General features: G+C 38.1%; 1 protein-coding gene and 1 long non-coding RNA gene across 8 annotated transcripts; both read left to right on the forward strand.

Annotated features, from left to right (window-relative positions):
- Positions 1–506: 506 nt before the first annotated feature.
- Positions 507–1,662, forward strand: LOC124488483. The gene is made up of 3 exons (XR_006958709.1): positions 507–633; positions 1,192–1,273; positions 1,622–1,662. It is a non-coding gene; the product is annotated as an uncharacterized LOC124488483 (long non-coding RNA).
- A 255-nt stretch (positions 1,663–1,917) lies between these two features.
- Positions 1,918–6,393, forward strand: LOC124488473. Of its 7 annotated transcripts, none has more exons than XM_047051083.1 (14): positions 1,930–1,972; positions 2,065–2,200; positions 2,336–2,559; positions 2,759–2,936; positions 3,092–3,185; positions 3,487–3,613; positions 3,714–3,925; positions 4,167–4,284; positions 4,369–4,460; positions 4,630–4,747; positions 4,853–4,957; positions 5,068–5,253; positions 5,340–5,519; positions 5,650–6,393. In XM_047051083.1, the coding sequence occupies exons 6-14, from the start codon at positions 3,502–3,504 to the stop codon at positions 5,886–5,888; spliced, it is 1,362 nt and encodes a 453-aa protein (XP_046907039.1). In that variant the 5' UTR covers positions 1,930–1,972; positions 2,065–2,200; positions 2,336–2,559; positions 2,759–2,936; positions 3,092–3,185; positions 3,487–3,501; the 3' UTR covers positions 5,889–6,393. The 7 variants fall into 7 exon arrangements, with proteins under 7 accessions (XP_046907033.1, XP_046907039.1, XP_046907040.1 ...); XM_047051084.1 differs by having other exon boundaries at positions 2,437–2,559; XM_047051077.1 differs by lacking the exon at positions 3,092–3,185 and having other exon boundaries at positions 1,918–1,972.
- Positions 6,394–21,982: the final 15,589 nt, after the last annotated feature.

A 21,982-nucleotide genomic window follows, 5' to 3' on the forward strand; every position in this document is an offset into this window, starting at 1 on the left:
TATATGGATATTCCGTAATTCCAAAATGAAACAAAACAACGGAAACCAAGCCTTTCCCCATAATCTGGTTCTGACATCCAAAATGGACAAAACGATATTACGAGGCTATTTTTCATTTTTTTGCAGATATTAGCATAAAGGATATGGAATAATCAAAACAGCGATTAATGGCTCGTTATACCATTTGTGTTATATTGTTATGTCATTATTCCCAAAAAAACAAAACAACCAAAAACAAGCCGTAATACTTAAATGTGTTTGAGTTACTAAAATGACAAAACGATATTACGGCCCTATTTTGCGTTTGTCAACACGGGTAGCAAAATAGAAAAACCAATGGCCACAAGGTACACGGACCATAAAGAGTAAGTTCTCTCAAAACAAACAAACAAAAAAACATTACTTGATCAAGCTAAACGCGTGTTATATTAGGTGCGTTCGATTTGACAATGTCTGCAGCCGGCTGACTTGAAGCAGCCAATGACGTTAACGGCTTCATGTTATCCGACGAGGGGTGGTTCAACTTTCCACAGAATCTCAAAATGGCGTCGAATGGAGGAAATGTAGAATTAGACGGGTTTTGAAACAAACGTAATAACTCAGTTTAGGATCTATAATTTGGTCTATAAACAGGTAAGAATGATATTGTCTAGAATAGGTCGCTAGCCAGCTAACCAAACCGTGCCACACAGTTCAGAAGCCTAACTAACAGTTAGCTAACTAGCTAGCTTGTTTGCTAAGCTAGCTGTAGGAATCTTGCTTTTTTTTCCCGTAGAAAATTGTGAACTATGGCGTCGTATTTTGACGCATTAGGTCTGCCATAGATTTTGATGAGCGGCTTTCGGATTTTTACGAAGCGTCACCATAATAAGTCGGGTGATTTCATAAAAATCCGGCCGATGTGCTTTCAACATGATTTTTTTTGTTATATCCAAGACATAAACGTTATAAATGACATAAACCTTATTTAAGGACATAAAAGTTATTTATAAAATGGACTGATACCAAATAAACCGATCTAAAAAGGTAAGCCTATATGCATAAAAAAAAGAGAGAAAAAATCTCCCATCGGGGGAGGAATATCATTTTATTTTAATCATAATTTTAAGCGCATGGAAGCAATTATGTCAAATGCACTGACAGCAAAACCTATAAATTATCCAACATTATTGTAATTTTATTATTACACAGAAGTCGCCTAAAAGTTTGACGCTCAATATCTGGCTGGAACTACTTCTTGTCACCCAAACCTTCGCTCTCTCGTACTGAAAAGGTAAGCTATTATCGATGAGGTAAACATATATTTAAGATACTATCCTACTATACAGTTTTTTTTTGTTTGTTTTTAGGTTGGTTTAATGTTATCATGTTTGACGTACATTGCCCGGTGCTTTGCATCACCAATATAAATTAATTGACTTTGTAAACTGCAAAAATAGGCTAATACACTGTGCTAGCTAGTTAGGTAGTCTAACGTTATGTCATGCAAGGTCATGAACCGGTGCACTTTCATTGGACTCAAACCAATGTTTATCTTGGCTGGCGTGGTCCTTTTTACATCTCATAGCTTGCTAGGTATGACATTTATTGTATTGTATTTTTTATCTTTTCTTACTTGCAGCTGAAGTCACGCATTTTCTGGAAACGATATCGATATCCTTATTACCTTACCATATTATTACCTCACCATATCCTTGCCTTACTGCCTATTTTAATAATTTGTCAGGACGTACCTGTGTATACCTGTGTCCACCTACCTCTGTCTACCTGTGTTACGCCCTCCACAGGCTCTGCCTGTCTTTCTGTTTGTCTTTCTGTTTGTCTTTCTGTTTGTGTGAATCTCCAGGCTCCAGTGATCCAGTCCACCCTACCTGCACAAGATCCACACCTGCGGTCCAGTTTCCCAATAACTTGCGGTGACATACCCTGGTTTGCCCTCCACTCACCGCCAGATCGTTGTTTTTACAACCTGGTACCTACGTTCCTGGCCTCCTTGTACTTCCGAGTCTATTATCTACTATTTGTATTCAAAGTGTTCTAATATTGCACTTTCTTGTGTCCCAGAGAAACATCCCACTCGCCATCTGCCCACTTGTCTGTCTACTCTTTCAACTCAATGATGAGTGATTTGCAGTTGATGGAATTGGAGGATGAGCTCAAGAGTGTAGATACATTTCTTGAACATCTCAAGACAGAAGAGGTAAAGCAGCTTCTGTTTTGTCTATATAGGAACAGTATTCCTTCTTACCAGTTCATATAAGATACATGGAGGCCTATTTAAAATACATGAATCAGAAGGGTTACACTACTTTAACTGCTTTTTCTGCCTACCCACGTGATAATATTCCGGTGCTAACATGCAAACATTGCAACCAGAAATGGGCTCTAGAAGTCAGTGACTTTGTAAAGAGTGGTTACTGGCCTGCTACCATGCAGGCACAGACACTGTTCCACCAAGATCTCTTCCATTCCTTTGAGGCTATGAAGACAGCAGCTCCAGGAATGTCCAGACAAGCCTTTACAGCAATGTTGGACCAGAGAACAAAGCAATATGGAAGAGTAAGTAAAAAGCAGTTCAAGGTCCACAAGTGGCTGTAGTAGGTAGTACATATTTCAGATTATAGACTGAAGACCTTACCACACAAAATAGTCATTTGCATCCTTATGCATTTGAAAAGTTGCATACAAAACACAAAACATACAAAGGCAAAGATGTAGTTTATCGTTTTTGAAAGCTGTATTATATTATTGTCTTTAGACTGGCAAAGTGAATGCAGATCCATTTCAGAGAAGTTTCCTGCAATTTGTGTACTGCAACTATGAAGAGAACCAACTTCCTGGAAAGGAGCCATTGGTCTGTCCAGCCTGTTGCCCTGAAATGGTGGCTGTTCTGTGGATGGCAACAGAAAGTTGTACAGGTTCCAGAAAACAAACCAGTGAGTTCTGTGCACACATTATGAACAGCCAATGTAGTTAATATACAGTATGTCCAGCTGTTAATGACACTGTTAATGTCAATGTTTTTTTTGATAAGTGCTACATAAATAAAAGGTCCTATTACAAAGGTAGTCCATAATACATTGTCTTAAAGGAGTGAAGAGCCAGGGTTCTTCGATGGAGTGTTTTTAGCCCGAGACTCTGAGGTGTCCAGTTTTGTTGAGGAGGTCCGGGGAACTGTCAAGAGTGTACGTTTTACATTATTCTGAACAACATTTATTGGGATTATTTTGTTCTAATTAAAGTTAAAGTAGAAAACACGATTGCCTTTGGAGAAGGAAGTCTATGATCAGGTGGGGATACAGCACTAGATTCTTATCCAGGGGGCACAGTACATTCATATTGCATATTGCTTTATCCTTCAAATGTAAGATAGGTCAGGCAATGACAAAATCTTGACAGTTAAAGTTTGTGTGTTTGCGTGAACAGTCCTGCAATCTAGTGTACTTGAATTAACTATTGTCATGTTCAAATGATTTACTTTGGTAGACCGCAGGAAAAGCGATGTGTGGTGACACCCAATGGAATGCAGCAAGAGAGACTTCAAAGCGGGCCAACAAGTTGGATGAAGAAGGTGTGGAAATTGCTGTGTGTAGACATGGATTTCTTCTCAAAGGTTGGTAGGGGTCTGATTAAGTAGTAGTAAAAAAATAAAATAATATATATTTATATTATGATCTAAAGCCTCTTTCATGTGCATTGTGCTTTTTTTAAAGGTCTGAATATGTATAGAGGAGAAATCTTTGCATATCCAATGTTTCTCCAAAAAGAGTTCCAGAGTGCTACATTTTTGGCCATGGATGTGACCTGCCGATATGTGCCATACTTGACAAAAGTGTCAGAGGCCCTGACGCATCTTCAACCCCTTCAGGAAATGAGGCATTGCTTGTCTGTGATGCATGCCAAAGCCCACGATACAAAATGCGAGGTGACGCTTTTAGCTACTTGACCATACATTTTAGAGTATGATGTGGCAAACTGAGTGTAAAATGCCATAATAAAAGACAATAGCCATACCACAGTGGTCTGGACTGACCCATACAACAACCTAGGAGTGTATTTAAAGTTTTTCTGTAGCCCCTAAGTGCTGCCCTCTAAAGTTGGTAATCTCAGGATATGCTTCAATAACGTGTGTCCACACCGCTTTACACATTATCTTCTTCCTGTAGATTCTGTGGACTGCAAGGAACCAGGAGGGCGCCGGCACCACTCTCGGTGAAGAAGTAGAGCAAGTGAATAGTTTTCTCTCCAGATGTGCCCTTACCACCAAGTATATGGCCAAGTCAGGTTTGTAAGCTTATTTCCCCCTGCCAGCCTGCAAATGTACATGTTTTACAAAATGGTATTGTGATTTTGTTTTGTTCTTCACAGTAAGAACTGACATGCTGACTGTCCATGCTATGGGGTGGAATGAACGGAAAGAGAATGGCCTCCATATAGCCTTGTCTTCTAGATTCAAGAAGGTATGTTCACATACTGAAGATGATTAACTTTTTAAAGCAGTTACATATAAACGTAACTTTTACTTATTATACCCAAAATGCATCAGGTTGTTATAGTACCCCCTAGTAGAAATTGTAGTGGTACAGGACCTCTGGTAGTTTAAGAGACCTTCTGTATTGTTGTTTTCAGACAGTAGAGAAGACTGTGGATGTAGCTGAGAGCCTGAAGACAATAAAGGAGCAGTTGCATTGCTGTGATGACATGCTGAAACAATGGGTTGTTGAAGTCAAGCAGTGGGCCAGTAGCAGTAAGAAAAATACTCAATTCATAAACACTCTCAGTCACTTGGTTGTAATATCTGCATATCTGTAGCCTAAATGTTAAAAGTGTATTTATTTTATCTTTAATCAAGGAAGCACAGCACCTGGTCCTGTTGATGCTCAAAGTTTGCAGATCACAATCGAAGCACTCTTTTTGAGCATTTGTCAGAAAAAGCACTACCTTTACAGACAGAATGGTATGTATAGTGTAAACATAACTAATGCAGATAAATCTTAGGCTATACTGATATATCTTCATTACCATGGCAGCTCTTTTTACGTACTATTGTTTTTACTGTATTTGCAGATCGCAACAAAAGGCGACAGAAAATAACTCAAAAGATAGCCCAGGAAAAGAAACGGTTGCTGGAAGACATCCAGAGATACAACCAACAGCCTGATGGTGACCCTGTGGACACAGAGTTAGTTGTGCAGAAACTCTCTAACAAAGCTGCAGAGAGCATGATCTGGCCTTGGCAGGAACAGAACACAGGTGTTGCATCAAGATTTAACTTAAGTATGCATGTAAAATGTCATCAAATTAGTTTATTAATGTCAAATGTTTTTATTCCTTGACAGACGGTGTGGACATCCTCACAAAGAAGAAGCTCTTTGACCACGTAATGCTTGCCTCACGACTAAAAGAGGAAAAGCAGATCCTTGTGAAGGAGATGCAGCAGCACTGCCAGTACCTCAAGGACTCAGTGGCAAAGGTCCAGACACTGATGGGCACTGTTTTAGTGAGCACACAGACAGGAAGTAAGTGTAAATCAAATGATCTGGCTACATGCACTTTCAAATTTATAGGTCAAACTATTTAAGTGGAAACCAATCCTGCTAGTATAGTCTTCGGTAAATTAATTTCAACATAAATTGACAACATTTCCAGGCTTGCCAAATGGATTAACCGAGGAGGGGTCCAAGGGCCTCATCAGTGCACTAAAAAGAAGACTGCAAGACCTGAGACTCCAACAGCAGACCATAGCAGGCACCTACAGATGCACTCTCAAACCAAGTAACAGGCTGGTGGAAGAGGAGGACAGGGAAATGGAAGAAGACATGGACTGGCAACGTGGCAACAGCTCGGATGATGATGATAGTGATGAGGAGGAGGATGCAGAGAATTGAATTCAAGTCACTTGGATCTGAATCACTCAGTCACAGCTGTAATCGCCTGAGACCTAACTTGATATACTGTAATGTATACTGTGTGTTTTCTCCCTTTGATCTCTACCTGTAATGGTCCAGGCGAGTCAATTGCAACGAAGGCTGCCTCCAGAGCATGACTGCAGCAGAGCACAGAGCATTATTTGTAAATGAGTGATAGAACATAACACTTAACTTATAACATGGGTGAGTTGGTGACCAAGCTAACGTTTTCGGGTTTTTGTTTTAGATTCACTGTTAGGTAAGGGAGCGCGCTGGCTCCGCCTTCCCATTGCGGGGAGGGCCAGCGGCTCGCAGGTTTTGGTTTTCAATTCAATTTCCTTTCCTATCTGAAGCTAGGATCATCCTGGGATTTTGTATTTAGACCAATATTGACACTCTTCACATCATACTGGAACCATGTTCGAAGATTATGATGTCAAATAATGTTAAGTAAAGTTTACATATAAAGATATTTAAATGTTGACTTTTCGAGTACTGATACATTTTGTCTTTCATAAAAGACCAATGAATGTATATTTGTCATATTAAGTGATTTAAATGTAACTGAGGACAAAGATCTTCTCAAAAAATTAGTTTTTAAATTGAAAGTAAAAAAGAAATACATTTCCCACAACCCCGCCAATATGTTTTAACGCTAATATGCGCCATATTTGTAGTCCACGTAAGTTCGCTATGGTTATCATTTTAGTTAAGTGTAGCCCACATTATTTAATGACCTATTCAATTACTTTAAAAACTTGTATAAGTCTTACCACGTGTCAACATGCAAAAAAAATAGAATATATAATGTATAATTCATATAGCCTATCTTCATGCCATCACCTTTATTAAGGCATGGATTATTCTGAATGTGACGTCATCGCGTCACACTCCCAGTACAGATTATTCATATTCAGCCACAAGGAATCCATCATTTAACATTGTATGTAATGTGGTGTTAATAAGATAACACATTTACATCCGCTTGTGATGGCCTAACTTTTAATCTAAGTTTTCTCTTCATAGGTAGTCTACTCTTAACTCCACCAATATATTTGTCTCACAAACACCGAGGCAGGTAGCAAGCAGAGCGCGTAGGCAGGCAGATGGAGAGTTGGGGTGAGTGGGATCAGGGCCGTACGCAGAGCCCAAAAAATACTGAGGTCATGAGTCAGAACTTCTAGACGGGTTCGGGGGCATGCTCCCCCGGAATTTTTTTAAATAACATTATTTAAATATGGCCACTTTCTCTTATTGAGTCTTAAGCAACAAAAAAAACAGAAATACGAAAAAAAATACCGAGGTGGGGCCCTTTCTTGAAGAGCTAGGTTCAGTGTCCTGGCCGCCTGCTTCGTGTGTGTGTGTGTTTGTGTGTGTGTGTGTGTGTGTGTGTGTGTGTGTTCACAGTAGAGGACCAGAAGGAGTTGCTGAGCCCGGTGAACCCCAGCCTGCCGACGCAAAGTCCAAATGAATGGGGGCCAACGTTGGACCAGGTCGTCACCCGGAATCCAGTCTCCATGACGGCCAACAGCGAGTTTCCCGGTCCCATCCAACGTCTATAAAGGCGAAAAATGAGTTTTGGTGTTTGGTGAAAAATAAATAAATGAACTGTGTCGGACGAGCTTCGAACTGGAGAGCTTGGTATCGAGAGGCGGCCACTCTATCCCTTCAGCCCCGGAAAAACCTCATATTGCGACGTAGAATTGGTTATAAAAATGTGCACATAGCCTAGAATAGGTTGGAGGTTCCAGTTGGAGTCTTTTATTTGTCAGGTGCAGAGAGCAACACAAGGTTAGACTGGGCACTGAAATTCTTAAGACAAGACAACGCAAGCACCTGGCATAACATACAAGTACACAGAACAAATTTACATCTATACTGAGCTTAGATAAGTAAACTTCCTAAATATACAGATATCAATAAATAAACGACTATACTAACCCTAACACTAAAATTTCCTAAATTACAGATAACAATAAATAGTACGCTATACTAACCCTAATACACAAAAAACAACTGTTGAATAAAGGTTGAAAAAAGGTTGAATAAATTCTACGTGGATTTCTGTATATTTTATATTATGGATACAGTTTTGGTTCTTATCTCATCTCTTGGTCCCACGGTGGACTTTCAGCATGGCTTTTAGTGTGAGAATCAGTTTGTCTGAGAAATCTAAATTGTTATCAACCTGTTTTGTGTCTGAATTGTGGGAAACTAGCGGATGAGAAAACTAATGGATAACATCCCTGCGGAGCATCTCAGGTTAGCCAGTCCAGAGTGGCGACAAGTAGGCCTATGTGGGAAACCTCGCATCAAAATGTCTTGAGAGAATGGTTGACTGCTTCAAGAAATGTGTTTTAGCAATCATGAAAAACTGTAATTGTTTTATTGTGTAATTTCTTATCACTAAACCACAAAGAACTCTGTATGGAATTTAACATTGTATTCATCTCCTAGATTTGAAAAATAAATAAATGAACTGTGTCGGACGAGCTTCGAACTGGAGAGCTTGGTATCGAGAGGCGGCCACTCTATCCCTTCAGCCCCGGAAAAACCTCATATTGCGACGTAGAATTGGTTATAAAAATGTGCACATAGCCTAGAATAGGTTGGAGGTTCCAGTTGGAGTCTTTTATTTGTCAGGTGCAGAGAGCAACACAAGGTTAGACTGGGCACTGAAATTCTTAAGACAAGACAACGCAAGCACCTGGCATAACATACAAGTACACAGAACAAATTTACATCTATACTGAGCTTAGATAAGTAAACTTCCTAAATATACAGATATCAATAAATAAACGACTATACTAACCCTAACACTAAAATTTCCTAAATTACAGATAACAATAAATAGTACGCTATACTAACCCTAATACACAAAAAACAACTGTTGAATAAAGGTTGAAAAAAGGTTGAATAAATTCTACGTGGATTTCTGTATATTTTATATTATGGATACAGTTTTGGTTCTTATCTCATCTCTTGGTCCCACGGTGGACTTTCAGCATGGCTTTTAGTGTGAGAATCAGTTTGTCTGAGAAATCTAAATTGTTATCAACCTGTTTTGTGTCTGAATTGTGGGAAACTAGCGGATGAGAAAACTAATGGATAACATCCCTGCGGAGCATCTCAGGTTAGCCAGTCCAGAGTGGCGACAAGTAGGCCTATGTGGGAAACCTCGCATCAAAATGTCTTGAGAGAATGGTTGACTGCTTCAAGAAATGTGTTTTAGCAATCATGAAAAACTGTAATTGTTTTATTGTGTAATTTCTTATCACTAAACCACAAAGAACTCTGTATGGAATTTAACATTGTATTCATCTCCTAGATTTGAAAAATAAATAAATGAACTGTGTCGGACGAGCTTCGAACTGGAGAGCTTGGTATCGAGAGGCGGCCACTCTATCCCTTCAGCCCCGGAAAAACCTCATATTGCGACGTAGAATTGGTTATAAAAATGTGCACATAGCCTAGAATAGGTTGGAGGTTCCAGTTGGAGTCTTTTATTTGTCAGGTGCAGAGAGCAACACAAGGTTAGACTGGGCACTGAAATTCTTAAGACAAGACAACGCAAGCACCTGGCATAACATACAAGTACACAGAACAAATTTACATCTATACTGAGCTTAGATAAGTAAACTTCCTAAATATACAGATATCAATAAATAAACGACTATACTAACCCTAACACTAAAATTTCCTAAATTACAGATAACAATAAATAGTACGCTATACTAACCCTAATACACAAAAAACAACTGTTGAATAAAGGTTGAAAAAAGGTTGAATAAATTCTACGTGGATTTCTGTATATTTTATATTATGGATACAGTTTTGGTTCTTATCTCATCTCTTGGTCCCACGGTGGACTTTCAGCATGGCTTTTAGTGTGAGAATCAGTTTGTCTGAGAAATCTAAATTGTTATCAACCTGTTTTGTGTCTGAATTGTGGGAAACTAGCGGATGAGAAAACTAATGGATAACATCCCTGCGGAGCATCTCAGGTTAGCCAGTCCAGAGTGGCGACAAGTAGGCCTATGTGGGAAACCTCGCATCAAAATGTCTTGAGAGAATGGTTGACTGCTTCAAGAAATGTGTTTTAGCAATCATGAAAAACTGTAATTGTTTTATTGTGTAATTTCTTATCACTAAACCACAAAGAACTCTGTATGGAATTTAACATTGTATTCATCTCCTAGATTTGAAAAATAAATAAATGAACTGTGTCGGACGAGCTTCGAACTGGAGAGCTTGGTATCGAGAGGCGGCCACTCTATCCCTTCAGCCCCGGAAAAACCTCATATTGCGACGTAGAATTGGTTATAAAAATGTGCACATAGCCTAGAATAGGTTGGAGGTTCCAGTTGGAGTCTTTTATTTGTCAGGTGCAGAGAGCAACACAAGGTTAGACTGGGCACTGAAATTCTTAAGACAAGACAACGCAAGCACCTGGCATAACATACAAGTACACAGAACAAATTTACATCTATACTGAGCTTAGATAAGTAAACTTCCTAAATATACAGATATCAATAAATAAACGACTATACTAACCCTAACACTAAAATTTCCTAAATTACAGATAACAATAAATAGTACGCTATACTAACCCTAATACACAAAAAACAACTGTTGAATAAAGGTTGAAAAAAGGTTGAATAAATTCTACGTGGATTTCTGTATATTTTATATTATGGATACAGTTTTGGTTCTTATCTCATCTCTTGGTCCCACGGTGGACTTTCAGCATGGCTTTTAGTGTGAGAATCAGTTTGTCTGAGAAATCTAAATTGTTATCAACCTGTTTTGTGTCTGAATTGTGGGAAACTAGCGGATGAGAAAACTAATGGATAACATCCCTGCGGAGCATCTCAGGTTAGCCAGTCCAGAGTGGCGACAAGTAGGCCTATGTGGGAAACCTCGCATCAAAATGTCTTGAGAGAATGGTTGACTGCTTCAAGAAATGTGTTTTAGCAATCATGAAAAACTGTAATTGTTTTATTGTGTAATTTCTTATCACTAAACCACAAAGAACTCTGTATGGAATTTAACATTGTATTCATCTCCTAGATTTGAAAAATAAATAAATGAACTGTGTCGGACGAGCTTCGAACTGGAGAGCTTGGTATCGAGAGGCGGCCACTCTATCCCTTCAGCCCCGGAAAAACCTCATATTGCGACGTAGAATTGGTTATAAAAATGTGCACATAGCCTAGAATAGGTTGGAGGTTCCAGTTGGAGTCTTTTATTTGTCAGGTGCAGAGAGCAACACAAGGTTAGACTGGGCACTGAAATTCTTAAGACAAGACAACGCAAGCACCTGGCATAACATACAAGTACACAGAACAAATTTACATCTATACTGAGCTTAGATAAGTAAACTTCCTAAATATACAGATATCAATAAATAAACGACTATACTAACCCTAACACTAAAATTTCCTAAATTACAGATAACAATAAATAGTACGCTATACTAACCCTAATACACAAAAAACAACTGTTGAATAAAGGTTGAAAAAAGGTTGAATAAATTCTACGTGGATTTCTGTATATTTTATATTATGGATACAGTTTTGGTTCTTATCTCATCTCTTGGTCCCACGGTGGACTTTCAGCATGGCTTTTAGTGTGAGAATCAGTTTGTCTGAGAAATCTAAATTGTTATCAACCTGTTTTGTGTCTGAATTGTGGGAAACTAGCGGATGAGAAAACTAATGGATAACATCCCTGCGGAGCATCTCAGGTTAGCCAGTCCAGAGTGGCGACAAGTAGGCCTATGTGGGAAACCTCGCATCAAAATGTCTTGAGAGAATGGTTGACTGCTTCAAGAAATGTGTTTTAGCAATCATGAAAAACTGTAATTGTTTTATTGTGTAATTTCTTATCACTAAACCACAAAGAACTCTGTATGGAATTTAACATTGTATTCATCTCCTAGATTTGAAAAATAAATAAATGAACTGTGTCGGACGAGCTTCGAACTGGAGAGCTTGGTATCGAGAGGCGGCCACTCTATCCCTTCAGCCCCGGAAAAACCTCATATTGCGACGTAGAATTGGTTATAAAAATGTGCACATAGCCTAGAATAGGTTGGAGGTTCCAGTTGGAGTCTTTTATTTGTCAGGTGCAGAGAGCAACACAAGGTTAGACTGGGCACTGAAATTCTTAAGACAAGACAACGCAAGCACCTGGCATAACATACAAGTACACAGAACAAATTTACATCTATACTGAGCTTAGATAAGTAAACTTCCTAAATATACAGATATCAATAAATAAACGACTATACTAACCCTAACACTAAAATTTCCTAAATTACAGATAACAATAAATAGTACGCTATACTAACCCTAATACACAAAAAACAACTGTTGAATAAAGGTTGAAAAAAGGTTGAATAAATTCTACGTGGATTTCTGTATATTTTATATTATGGATACAGTTTTGGTTCTTATCTCATCTCTTGGTCCCACGGTGGACTTTCAGCATGGCTTTTAGTGTGAGAATCAGTTTGTCTGAGAAATCTAAATTGTTATCAACCTGTTTTGTGTCTGAATTGTGGGAAACTAGCGGATGAGAAAACTAATGGATAACATCCCTGCGGAGCATCTCAGGTTAGCCAGTCCAGAGTGGCGACAAGTAGGCCTATGTGGGAAACCTCGCATCAAAATGTCTTGAGAGAATGGTTGACTGCTTCAAGAAATGTGTTTTAGCAATCATGAAAAACTGTAATTGTTTTATTGTGTAATTTCTTATCACTAAACCACAAAGAACTCTGTATGGAATTTAACATTGTATTCATCTCCTAGATTTGAAAAATAAATAAATGAACTGTGTCGGACGAGCTTCGAACTGGAGAGCTTGGTATCGAGAGGCGGCCACTCTATCCCTTCAGCCCCGGAAAAACCTCATATTGCGACGTAGAATTGGTTATAAAAATGTGCACATAGCCTAGAATAGGTTGGAGGTTCCAGTTGGAGTCTTTTATTTGTCAGGTGCAGAGAGCAACACAAGGTTAGACTGGGCACTGAAATTCTTAAGACAAGACAACGCAAGCACCTGGCATAACATACAAGTACACAGAACAAATTTACATCTATACTGAGCTTAGATAAGTAAACTTCCTAAATATACAGATATCAATAAATAAACGACTATACTAACCCTAACACTAAAATTTCCTAAATTACAGATAACAATAAATAGTACGCTATACTAACCCTAATACACAAAAAACAACTGTTGAATAAAGGTTGAAAAAAGGTTGAATAAATTCTACGTGGATTTCTGTATATTTTATATTATGGATACAGTTTTGGTTCTTATCTCATCTCTTGGTCCCACGGTGGACTTTCAGCATGGCTTTTAGTGTGAGAATCAGTTTGTCTGAGAAATCTAAATTGTTATCAACCTGTTTTGTGTCTGAATTGTGGGAAACTAGCGGATGAGAAAACTAATGGATAACATCCCTGCGGAGCATCTCAGGTTAGCCAGTCCAGAGTGGCGACAAGTAGGCCTATGTGGGAAACCTCGCATCAAAATGTCTTGAGAGAATGGTTGACTGCTTCAAGAAATGTGTTTTAGCAATCATGAAAAACTGTAATTGTTTTATTGTGTAATTTCTTATCACTAAACCACAAAGAACTCTGTATGGAATTTAACATTGTATTCATCTCCTAGATTTGAAAAATAAATAAATGAACTGTGTCGGACGAGCTTCGAACTGGAGAGCTTGGTATCGAGAGGCGGCCACTCTATCCCTTCAGCCCCGGAAAAACCTCATATTGCGACGTAGAATTGGTTATAAAAATGTGCACATAGCCTAGAATAGGTTGGAGGTTCCAGTTGGAGTCTTTTATTTGTCAGGTGCAGAGAGCAACACAAGGTTAGACTGGGCACTGAAATTCTTAAGACAAGACAACGCAAGCACCTGGCATAACATACAAGTACACAGAACAAATTTACATCTATACTGAGCTTAGATAAGTAAACTTCCTAAATATACAGATATCAATAAATAAACGACTATACTAACCCTAACACTAAAATTTCCTAAATTACAGATAACAATAAATAGTACGCTATACTAACCCTAATACACAAAAAACAACTGTTGAATAAAGGTTGAAAAAAGGTTGAATAAATTCTACGTGGATTTCTGTATATTTTATATTATGGATACAGTTTTGGTTCTTATCTCATCTCTTGGTCCCACGGTGGACTTTCAGCATGGCTTTTAGTGTGAGAATCAGTTTGTCTGAGAAATCTAAATTGTTATCAACCTGTTTTGTGTCTGAATTGTGGGAAACTAGCGGATGAGAAAACTAATGGATAACATCCCTGCGGAGCATCTCAGGTTAGCCAGTCCAGAGTGGCGACAAGTAGGCCTATGTGGGAAACCTCGCATCAAAATGTCTTGAGAGAATGGTTGACTGCTTCAAGAAATGTGTTTTAGCAATCATGAAAAACTGTAATTGTTTTATTGTGTAATTTCTTATCACTAAACCACAAAGAACTCTGTATGGAATTTAACATTGTATTCATCTCCTAGATTTGAAAAATAAATAAATGAACTGTGTCGGACGAGCTTCGAACTGGAGAGCTTGGTATCGAGAGGCGGCCACTCTATCCCTTCAGCCCCGGAAAAACCTCATATTGCGACGTAGAATTGGTTATAAAAATGTGCACATAGCCTAGAATAGGTTGGAGGTTCCAGTTGGAGTCTTTTATTTGTCAGGTGCAGAGAGCAACACAAGGTTAGACTGGGCACTGAAATTCTTAAGACAAGACAACGCAAGCACCTGGCATAACATACAAGTACACAGAACAAATTTACATCTATACTGAGCTTAGATAAGTAAACTTCCTAAATATACAGATATCAATAAATAAACGACTATACTAACCCTAACACTAAAATTTCCTAAATTACAGATAACAATAAATAGTACGCTATACTAACCCTAATACACAAAAAACAACTGTTGAATAAAGGTTGAAAAAAGGTTGAATAAATTCTACGTGGATTTCTGTATATTTTATATTATGGATACAGTTTTGGTTCTTATCTCATCTCTTGGTCCCACGGTGGACTTTCAGCATGGCTTTTAGTGTGAGAATCAGTTTGTCTGAGAAATCTAAATTGTTATCAACCTGTTTTGTGTCTGAATTGTGGGAAACTAGCGGATGAGAAAACTAATGGATAACATCCCTGCGGAGCATCTCAGGTTAGCCAGTCCAGAGTGGCGACAAGTAGGCCTATGTGGGAAACCTCGCATCAAAATGTCTTGAGAGAATGGTTGACTGCTTCAAGAAATGTGTTTTAGCAATCATGAAAAACTGTAATTGTTTTATTGTGTAATTTCTTATCACTAAACCACAAAGAACTCTGTATGGAATTTAACATTGTATTCATCTCCTAGATTTGAAAAATAAATAAATGAACTGTGTCGGACGAGCTTCGAACTGGAGAGCTTGGTATCGAGAGGCGGCCACTCTATCCCTTCAGCCCCGGAAAAACCTCATATTGCGACGTAGAATTGGTTATAAAAATGTGCACATAGCCTAGAATAGGTTGGAGGTTCCAGTTGGAGTCTTTTATTTGTCAGGTGCAGAGAGCAACACAAGGTTAGACTGGGCACTGAAATTCTTAAGACAAGACAACGCAAGCACCTGGCATAACATACAAGTACACAGAACAAATTTACATCTATACTGAGCTTAGATAAGTAAACTTCCTAAATATACAGATATCAATAAATAAACGACTATACTAACCCTAACACTAAAATTTCCTAAATTACAGATAACAATAAATAGTACGCTATACTAACCCTAATACACAAAAAACAACTGTTGAATAAAGGTTGAAAAAAGGTTGAATAAATTCTACGTGGATTTCTGTATATTTTATATTATGGATACAGTTTTGGTTCTTATCTCATCTCTTGGTCCCACGGTGGACTTTCAGCATGGCTTTTAGTGTGAGAATCAGTTTGTCTGAGAAATCTAAATTGTTATCAACCTGTTTTGTGTCTGAATTGTGGGAAACTAGCGGATGAGAAAACTAATGGATAACATCCCTGCGGAGCATCTCAGGTTAGCCAGTCCAGAGTGGCGACAAGTAGGCCTATGTGGGAAACCTCGCATCAAAATGTCTTGAGAGAATGGTTGACTGCTTCAAGAAATGTGTTTTAGCAATCATGAAAAACTGTAATTGTTTTATTGTGTAATTTCTTATCACTAAACCACAAAGAACTCTGTATGGAATTTAACATTGTATTCATCTCCTAGATTTGAAAAATAAATAAATGAACTGTGTCGGACGAGCTTCGAACTGGAGAGCTTGGTATCGAGAGGCGGCCACTCTATCCCTTCAGCCCCGGAAAAACCTCATATTGCGACGTAGAATTGGTTATAAAAATGTGCACATAGCCTAGAATAGGTTGGAGGTTCCAGTTGGAGTCTTTTATTTGTCAGGTGCAGAGAGCAACACAAGGTTAGACTGGGCACTGAAATTCTTAAGACAAGACAACGCAAGCACCTGGCATAACATACAAGTACACAGAACAAATTTACATCTATACTGAGCTTAGATAAGTAAACTTCCTAAATATACAGATATCAATAAATAAACGACTATACTAACCCTAACACTAAAATTTCCTAAATTACAGATAACAATAAATAGTACGCTATACTAACCCTAATACACAAAAAACAACTGTTGAATAAAGGTTGAAAAAAGGTTGAATAAATTCTACGTGGATTTCTGTATATTTTATATTATGGATACAGTTTTGGTTCTTATCTCATCTCTTGGTCCCACGGTGGACTTTCAGCATGGCTTTTAGTGTGAGAATCAGTTTGTCTGAGAAATCTAAATTGTTATCAACCTGTTTTGTGTCTGAATTGTGGGAAACTAGCGGATGAGAAAACTAATGGATAACATCCCTGCGGAGCATCTCAGGTTAGCCAGTCCAGAGTGGCGACAAGTAGGCCTATGTGGGAAACCTCGCATCAAAATGTCTTGAGAGAATGGTTGACTGCTTCAAGAAATGTGTTTTAGCAATCATGAAAAACTGTAATTGTTTTATTGTGTAATTTCTTATCACTAAACCACAAAGAACTCTGTATGGAATTTAACATTGTATTCATCTCCTAGATTTGAAAAATAAATAAATGAACTGTGTCGGACGAGCTTCGAACTGGAGAGCTTGGTATCGAGAGGCGGCCACTCTATCCCTTCAGCCCCGGAAAAACCTCATATTGCGACGTAGAATTGGTTATAAAAATGTGCACATAGCCTAGAATAGGTTGGAGGTTCCAGTTGGAGTCTTTTATTTGTCAGGTGCAGAGAGCAACACAAGGTTAGACTGGGCACTGAAATTCTTAAGACAAGACAACGCAAGCACCTGGCATAACATACAAGTACACAGAACAAATTTACATCTATACTGAGCTTAGATAAGTAAACTTCCTAAATATACAGATATCAATAAATAAACGACTATACTAACCCTAACACTAAAATTTCCTAAATTACAGATAACAATAAATAGTACGCTATACTAACCCTAATACACAAAAAACAACTGTTGAATAAAGGTTGAAAAAAGGTTGAATAAATTCTACGTGGATTTCTGTATATTTTATATTATGGATACAGTTTTGGTTCTTATCTCATCTCTTGGTCCCACGGTGGACTTTCAGCATGGCTTTTAGTGTGAGAATCAGTTTGTCTGAGAAATCTAAATTGTTATCAACCTGTTTTGTGTCTGAATTGTGGGAAACTAGCGGATGAGAAAACTAATGGATAACATCCCTGCGGAGCATCTCAGGTTAGCCAGTCCAGAGTGGCGACAAGTAGGCCTATGTGGGAAACCTCGCATCAAAATGTCTTGAGAGAATGGTTGACTGCTTCAAGAAATGTGTTTTAGCAATCATGAAAAACTGTAATTGTTTTATTGTGTAATTTCTTATCACTAAACCACAAAGAACTCTGTATGGAATTTAACATTGTATTCATCTCCTAGATTTGAAAAATAAATAAATGAACTGTGTCGGACGAGCTTCGAACTGGAGAGCTTGGTATCGAGAGGCGGCCACTCTATCCCTTCAGCCCCGGAAAAACCTCATATTGCGACGTAGAATTGGTTATAAAAATGTGCACATAGCCTAGAATAGGTTGGAGGTTCCAGTTGGAGTCTTTTATTTGTCAGGTGCAGAGAGCAACACAAGGTTAGACTGGGCACTGAAATTCTTAAGACAAGACAACGCAAGCACCTGGCATAACACACAAGTACACAGAACTGTGGGAAACCTCACATCAAAATGTCTTGAGAGAGACATGCAGCTGTAAGCGTATTCATAATATACTGTTAATCCCACGAGAACTATAATTGTTTTCACAGCTGCAGCTGAGCAGAAATATCTCCCACAAACGCTAGACTAAATACCTTAGTGATGGGCGTTTTCAGATTTTACTATAAAAACTACAGCCTATCTTAGTGAGAGCATCTTGAGCAAGAAATCTGCAATGGAGTGTTCCACCATCTTTTTGAAGTGGAAGCTCCCACCAGAGAGTCTCATCAATTTACCTACAGAAGGCGTCCAAAAATTCTTTATGACCAACTGGACACACCAGTTACTTCTAAACAATTTGACAGTAATTATGGTTCAACTCGCAAAGAAAAACGTAACTAGATATTCCAACGAGATTTTGAGATTGGCTGAAAGTCTGTGGGCTGATCGAGACTGCAAATCTTTTCAATTACAAGATGTTAACGCATTGTTAACATCTCCGCTCGCAGATTTTTCAAACGAGGCCTCTTTTCTTCACACACCGATTCAGTTCATCGGTAGCTTTTTTGAACATGTGAAGAAAGTGGTAGATCTTCTCCAAGCAGAGAGCTGGCAATCGGCATATCAGTTTATCCGAGCGGATGACGAAACAGCCTTTAAATTGAATTGCAGACATGTAAGTAAATTCTACTGTTTTTGTTTTTCTTCTGGATTGTGTTGACAGGATGTGCCAAGCCATGTGCTTTAAATGAATAATACTCACTGAAACTTTGTCTGGTTCTATATAGGTACCTCACCAACTCACGGTCTTGGTTGGTCAGACCATGAGATCAATTACCTGTAATCAGCCGCAGTCTGTGTTCGAGTTGCTCAGAGGGAATGGATTTCTCTCCTCGAACATCTGGAACGAAGAGCTGTCTCTCTCAACGAACGCCCCATGTATTGCACTCATAGTGCACGGGTTCACAATGGCGAATGTAAACATGATCGTCAAATCTAATGATTTTTTTAAAAAATCTTACGGATTCCACCATAATCTGTACAGCTTGGTAATAAAAAGCTCGCCTAATATATTAAAACACAGGCCATACGATCTGACGCGCGGTAATGGGGACGGCAGAAGGCTTCCCGTAGTGGTATTTTTTTCCGATCCCCAACTTTCCCTAAACAGCGTTCTAGAAGAGGATGGAAGATTCTCTCCTTCTGTCACTGGGGTTGACGGGTCACATCTAGACGTCGGAAACAAAACAATGGAGGAATTAGGAGATTGCCGTGGTCTTCGCCTCGTGGGTGAGATAAATCAAAACCATAATCAAACCTAAAGATTTTGTTTAGACCTGCTATAGGCTAAAAGCTTCCTAATGTTTAATCTCAGATACATCTAACGGAGAACCAGCCCCAAGCAACACACCAGCAGTTCAAGAAGTGGAAACGTTTTCTTGTATCAGATGTCTTGGTAGTGCGAATAGCTATCTCAAATGCGGTCATCTGATATGCCAAACATGCGCCGAATGTATGCAGCATGAAGAATCAGGTCTTGTGTTGTGTGGTTTTTGCCAGAATGTGAGCCGTGCTATTCCATTCGACATGCAGGCCGTAGGCCTATCTTGTTGTTGTGAAAAACAACAGTGGGTAAGTCATTGTGGCCACGTAACTTGTTTGTGTCAGTCAGAGAGATGCCCTGTCTGTGATGACGAAATTCGTAATCTCCACAGAATACTAAAGATATCTGCAACTTACTTTAGCGTCCCATCTGACAGACTGCTATGAACGCATGCTGCTCTGCTTTTGAAGGGGTTAAATGTATGTGGTCTGATGTGGAAGTTATTTTCTAAGCTTTTATAAACAACTTTGGCTTGATGTTATTTTTAATACATTCAAGCAAGAGCATATCTGCATATCTAAATTTGTTATAGGGTATTTACATTTTTTTTCTTTCATTATAATATGCGTTAGTATTTGCAATCATTTATAATCATTAAGCAAGTCATATCTAACTTTGTAATAATCTGTGTTATTTTAAATCAGTATAAAAAAGACTTATGGTTGGAATGTTTTTCCACTCTTTTTTTTAAATGAAATGTTTAAATAAAATATATCTGATCAAAACAATTCTTTTATTTTTAAAGAAATAAATGGAATAGGTATTTTTTTTATTATGTAGAATTTAGATTTATTTAATTAGAATATAACTACATATCCTATACATAATCATTAAAGCGAGTGAATTGTCATGTCTAACTTTTTACTAATCTGTGTGTTTAAAAAAAAAATCTAAAGACTAAATGTAGGCTGCAATGTTTTCTACTCTTTAAAAAAATGAAATGTTTAAATAAAATGTATCTGATCGAAACAATTCTTTTGTTTTTAAATAAATAAATATGATATTTAAATCCCTCTATATGTAATGTATTCGTTTAATAAAGACCACTGTCTGTGTCAAGTAGGCCTTATTTTCATTTCCTGTAATTTATCTCCAAACTATAGGAAATGACTTGCTTTTTTCATTAGGGCCTGTTATAATTCGTTTTAATTTTGCTCTAGGAAAAACATGATCATAGAATCTATTTATGCTATAAAGGTGATTTGATTCGACAGTTCTCACATGTTGAATATAGGCCGGCATTAATCGTTACATTAAATGTTTCGATGTGCAAGTGTCAAAAACGTCTTGCCAATTTACATTCAAAACATGTGTTTTTAGTTTCTGATATCATTATTCACATTTCAAGCCAGGACAGAAATTACATTCTCAAAGCTCCACGTGCATTTAGCAAAATAGCCTATATGGTTCAGCACAACTACATAGATCACCTTCAAAAGGTCATATCTCACCCAAAACAGTTAACTCATGCTTCAAAACCAAATAATTTTCTCATATAAATAGTCAATGCCCCCAAAATGAAAAGTTCCTTCTCGATTGCTTTGGCTCATCTCTCGAGAAAAAAGAGAACATTCTCAAACCTTTAAATACATTTGCCAAGATAACCCAGATAGTTCAGCAAAGCACCATGGAACACCTGCAAAGGGTCATCTCTTTCCCATAACAGACAACTGTCAACAAAGTCAAAACGAAATCCTTTTCTCATCCAAATAATCAGTGCCCTCAAAATGAAAAGTCCCTTTGGCATTGTGTAAACACTGCAGGTCAAAATGTTTAGATGTTTTGTCAGTATGGCAGTGAACCTTAGAAATATCCCTTATGTGCACTGTGCTACAGTTACTGTAGTAGATGTTTTCTTTCCAGAATACAATGTGTCTCAATCTACATTTACATTTATTCATAGTGTGCATATGTCACTGATCAAAACAACGCGAAAGCCCCAAACATTTCGGGTAGCCAAAACATGAAGCATACATTGTGAAAAAACCCAAATACAGTAAGTTCCAAAGAGAAGAACCATAACAGCATGTAGCCAAACAAGTTACAACTAAACAACATGAACCTCAAAAGTGCAAGAGTGTACCTGTAGAAAAGCAAGCAACAATAATGTCTGCTTCATGTTTTGGCTAACCACAATGTTATCTCGTTGTTTAGGATCATTGACCTATGCACTTTTGTAAAGCTCTCTCTTGGAAGTCACTTTGGATAAAAGCTAAATGAATACATGTAAAATTTATACTGCATTTATAAGCATTTATACTGCTGCATTGCTCCTGTCAGCTAACTAAACTTACTGTGTGATTGGTGATCGGATGTGTCCGACATCATCTGATGACAAGCAGATGATCCAAGAGATCCATATTACAGTATATAGCCTACCATT

The sequence above is a fragment of the Hypomesus transpacificus genome, unplaced genomic scaffold (genome assembly GCF_021917145.1).
Source record: "Hypomesus transpacificus isolate Combined female unplaced genomic scaffold, fHypTra1 scaffold_138, whole genome shotgun sequence".
Lineage (NCBI taxonomy): Eukaryota > Metazoa > Chordata > Actinopteri > Osmeriformes > Osmeridae > Hypomesus > Hypomesus transpacificus.

Coding starts and splice junctions, on each gene's coding strand:
- LOC124488473 (XM_047051077.1), top strand. CDS start 2,772: ATGCAGATCCATTTCAGAGAAGTTTCCTGCAATTTGTGTACTGCAACT. Junction 4,461..4,629: donor TGTCTTCTAGATTCAAGAAG/GTATGTTCACAT, acceptor TGTTGTTTTCAG/ACAGTAGAGAAGACTGTGGA. Junction 4,958..5,067: donor CTACCTTTACAGACAGAATG/GTATGTATAGTG, acceptor CTGTATTTGCAG/ATCGCAACAAAAGGCGACAG.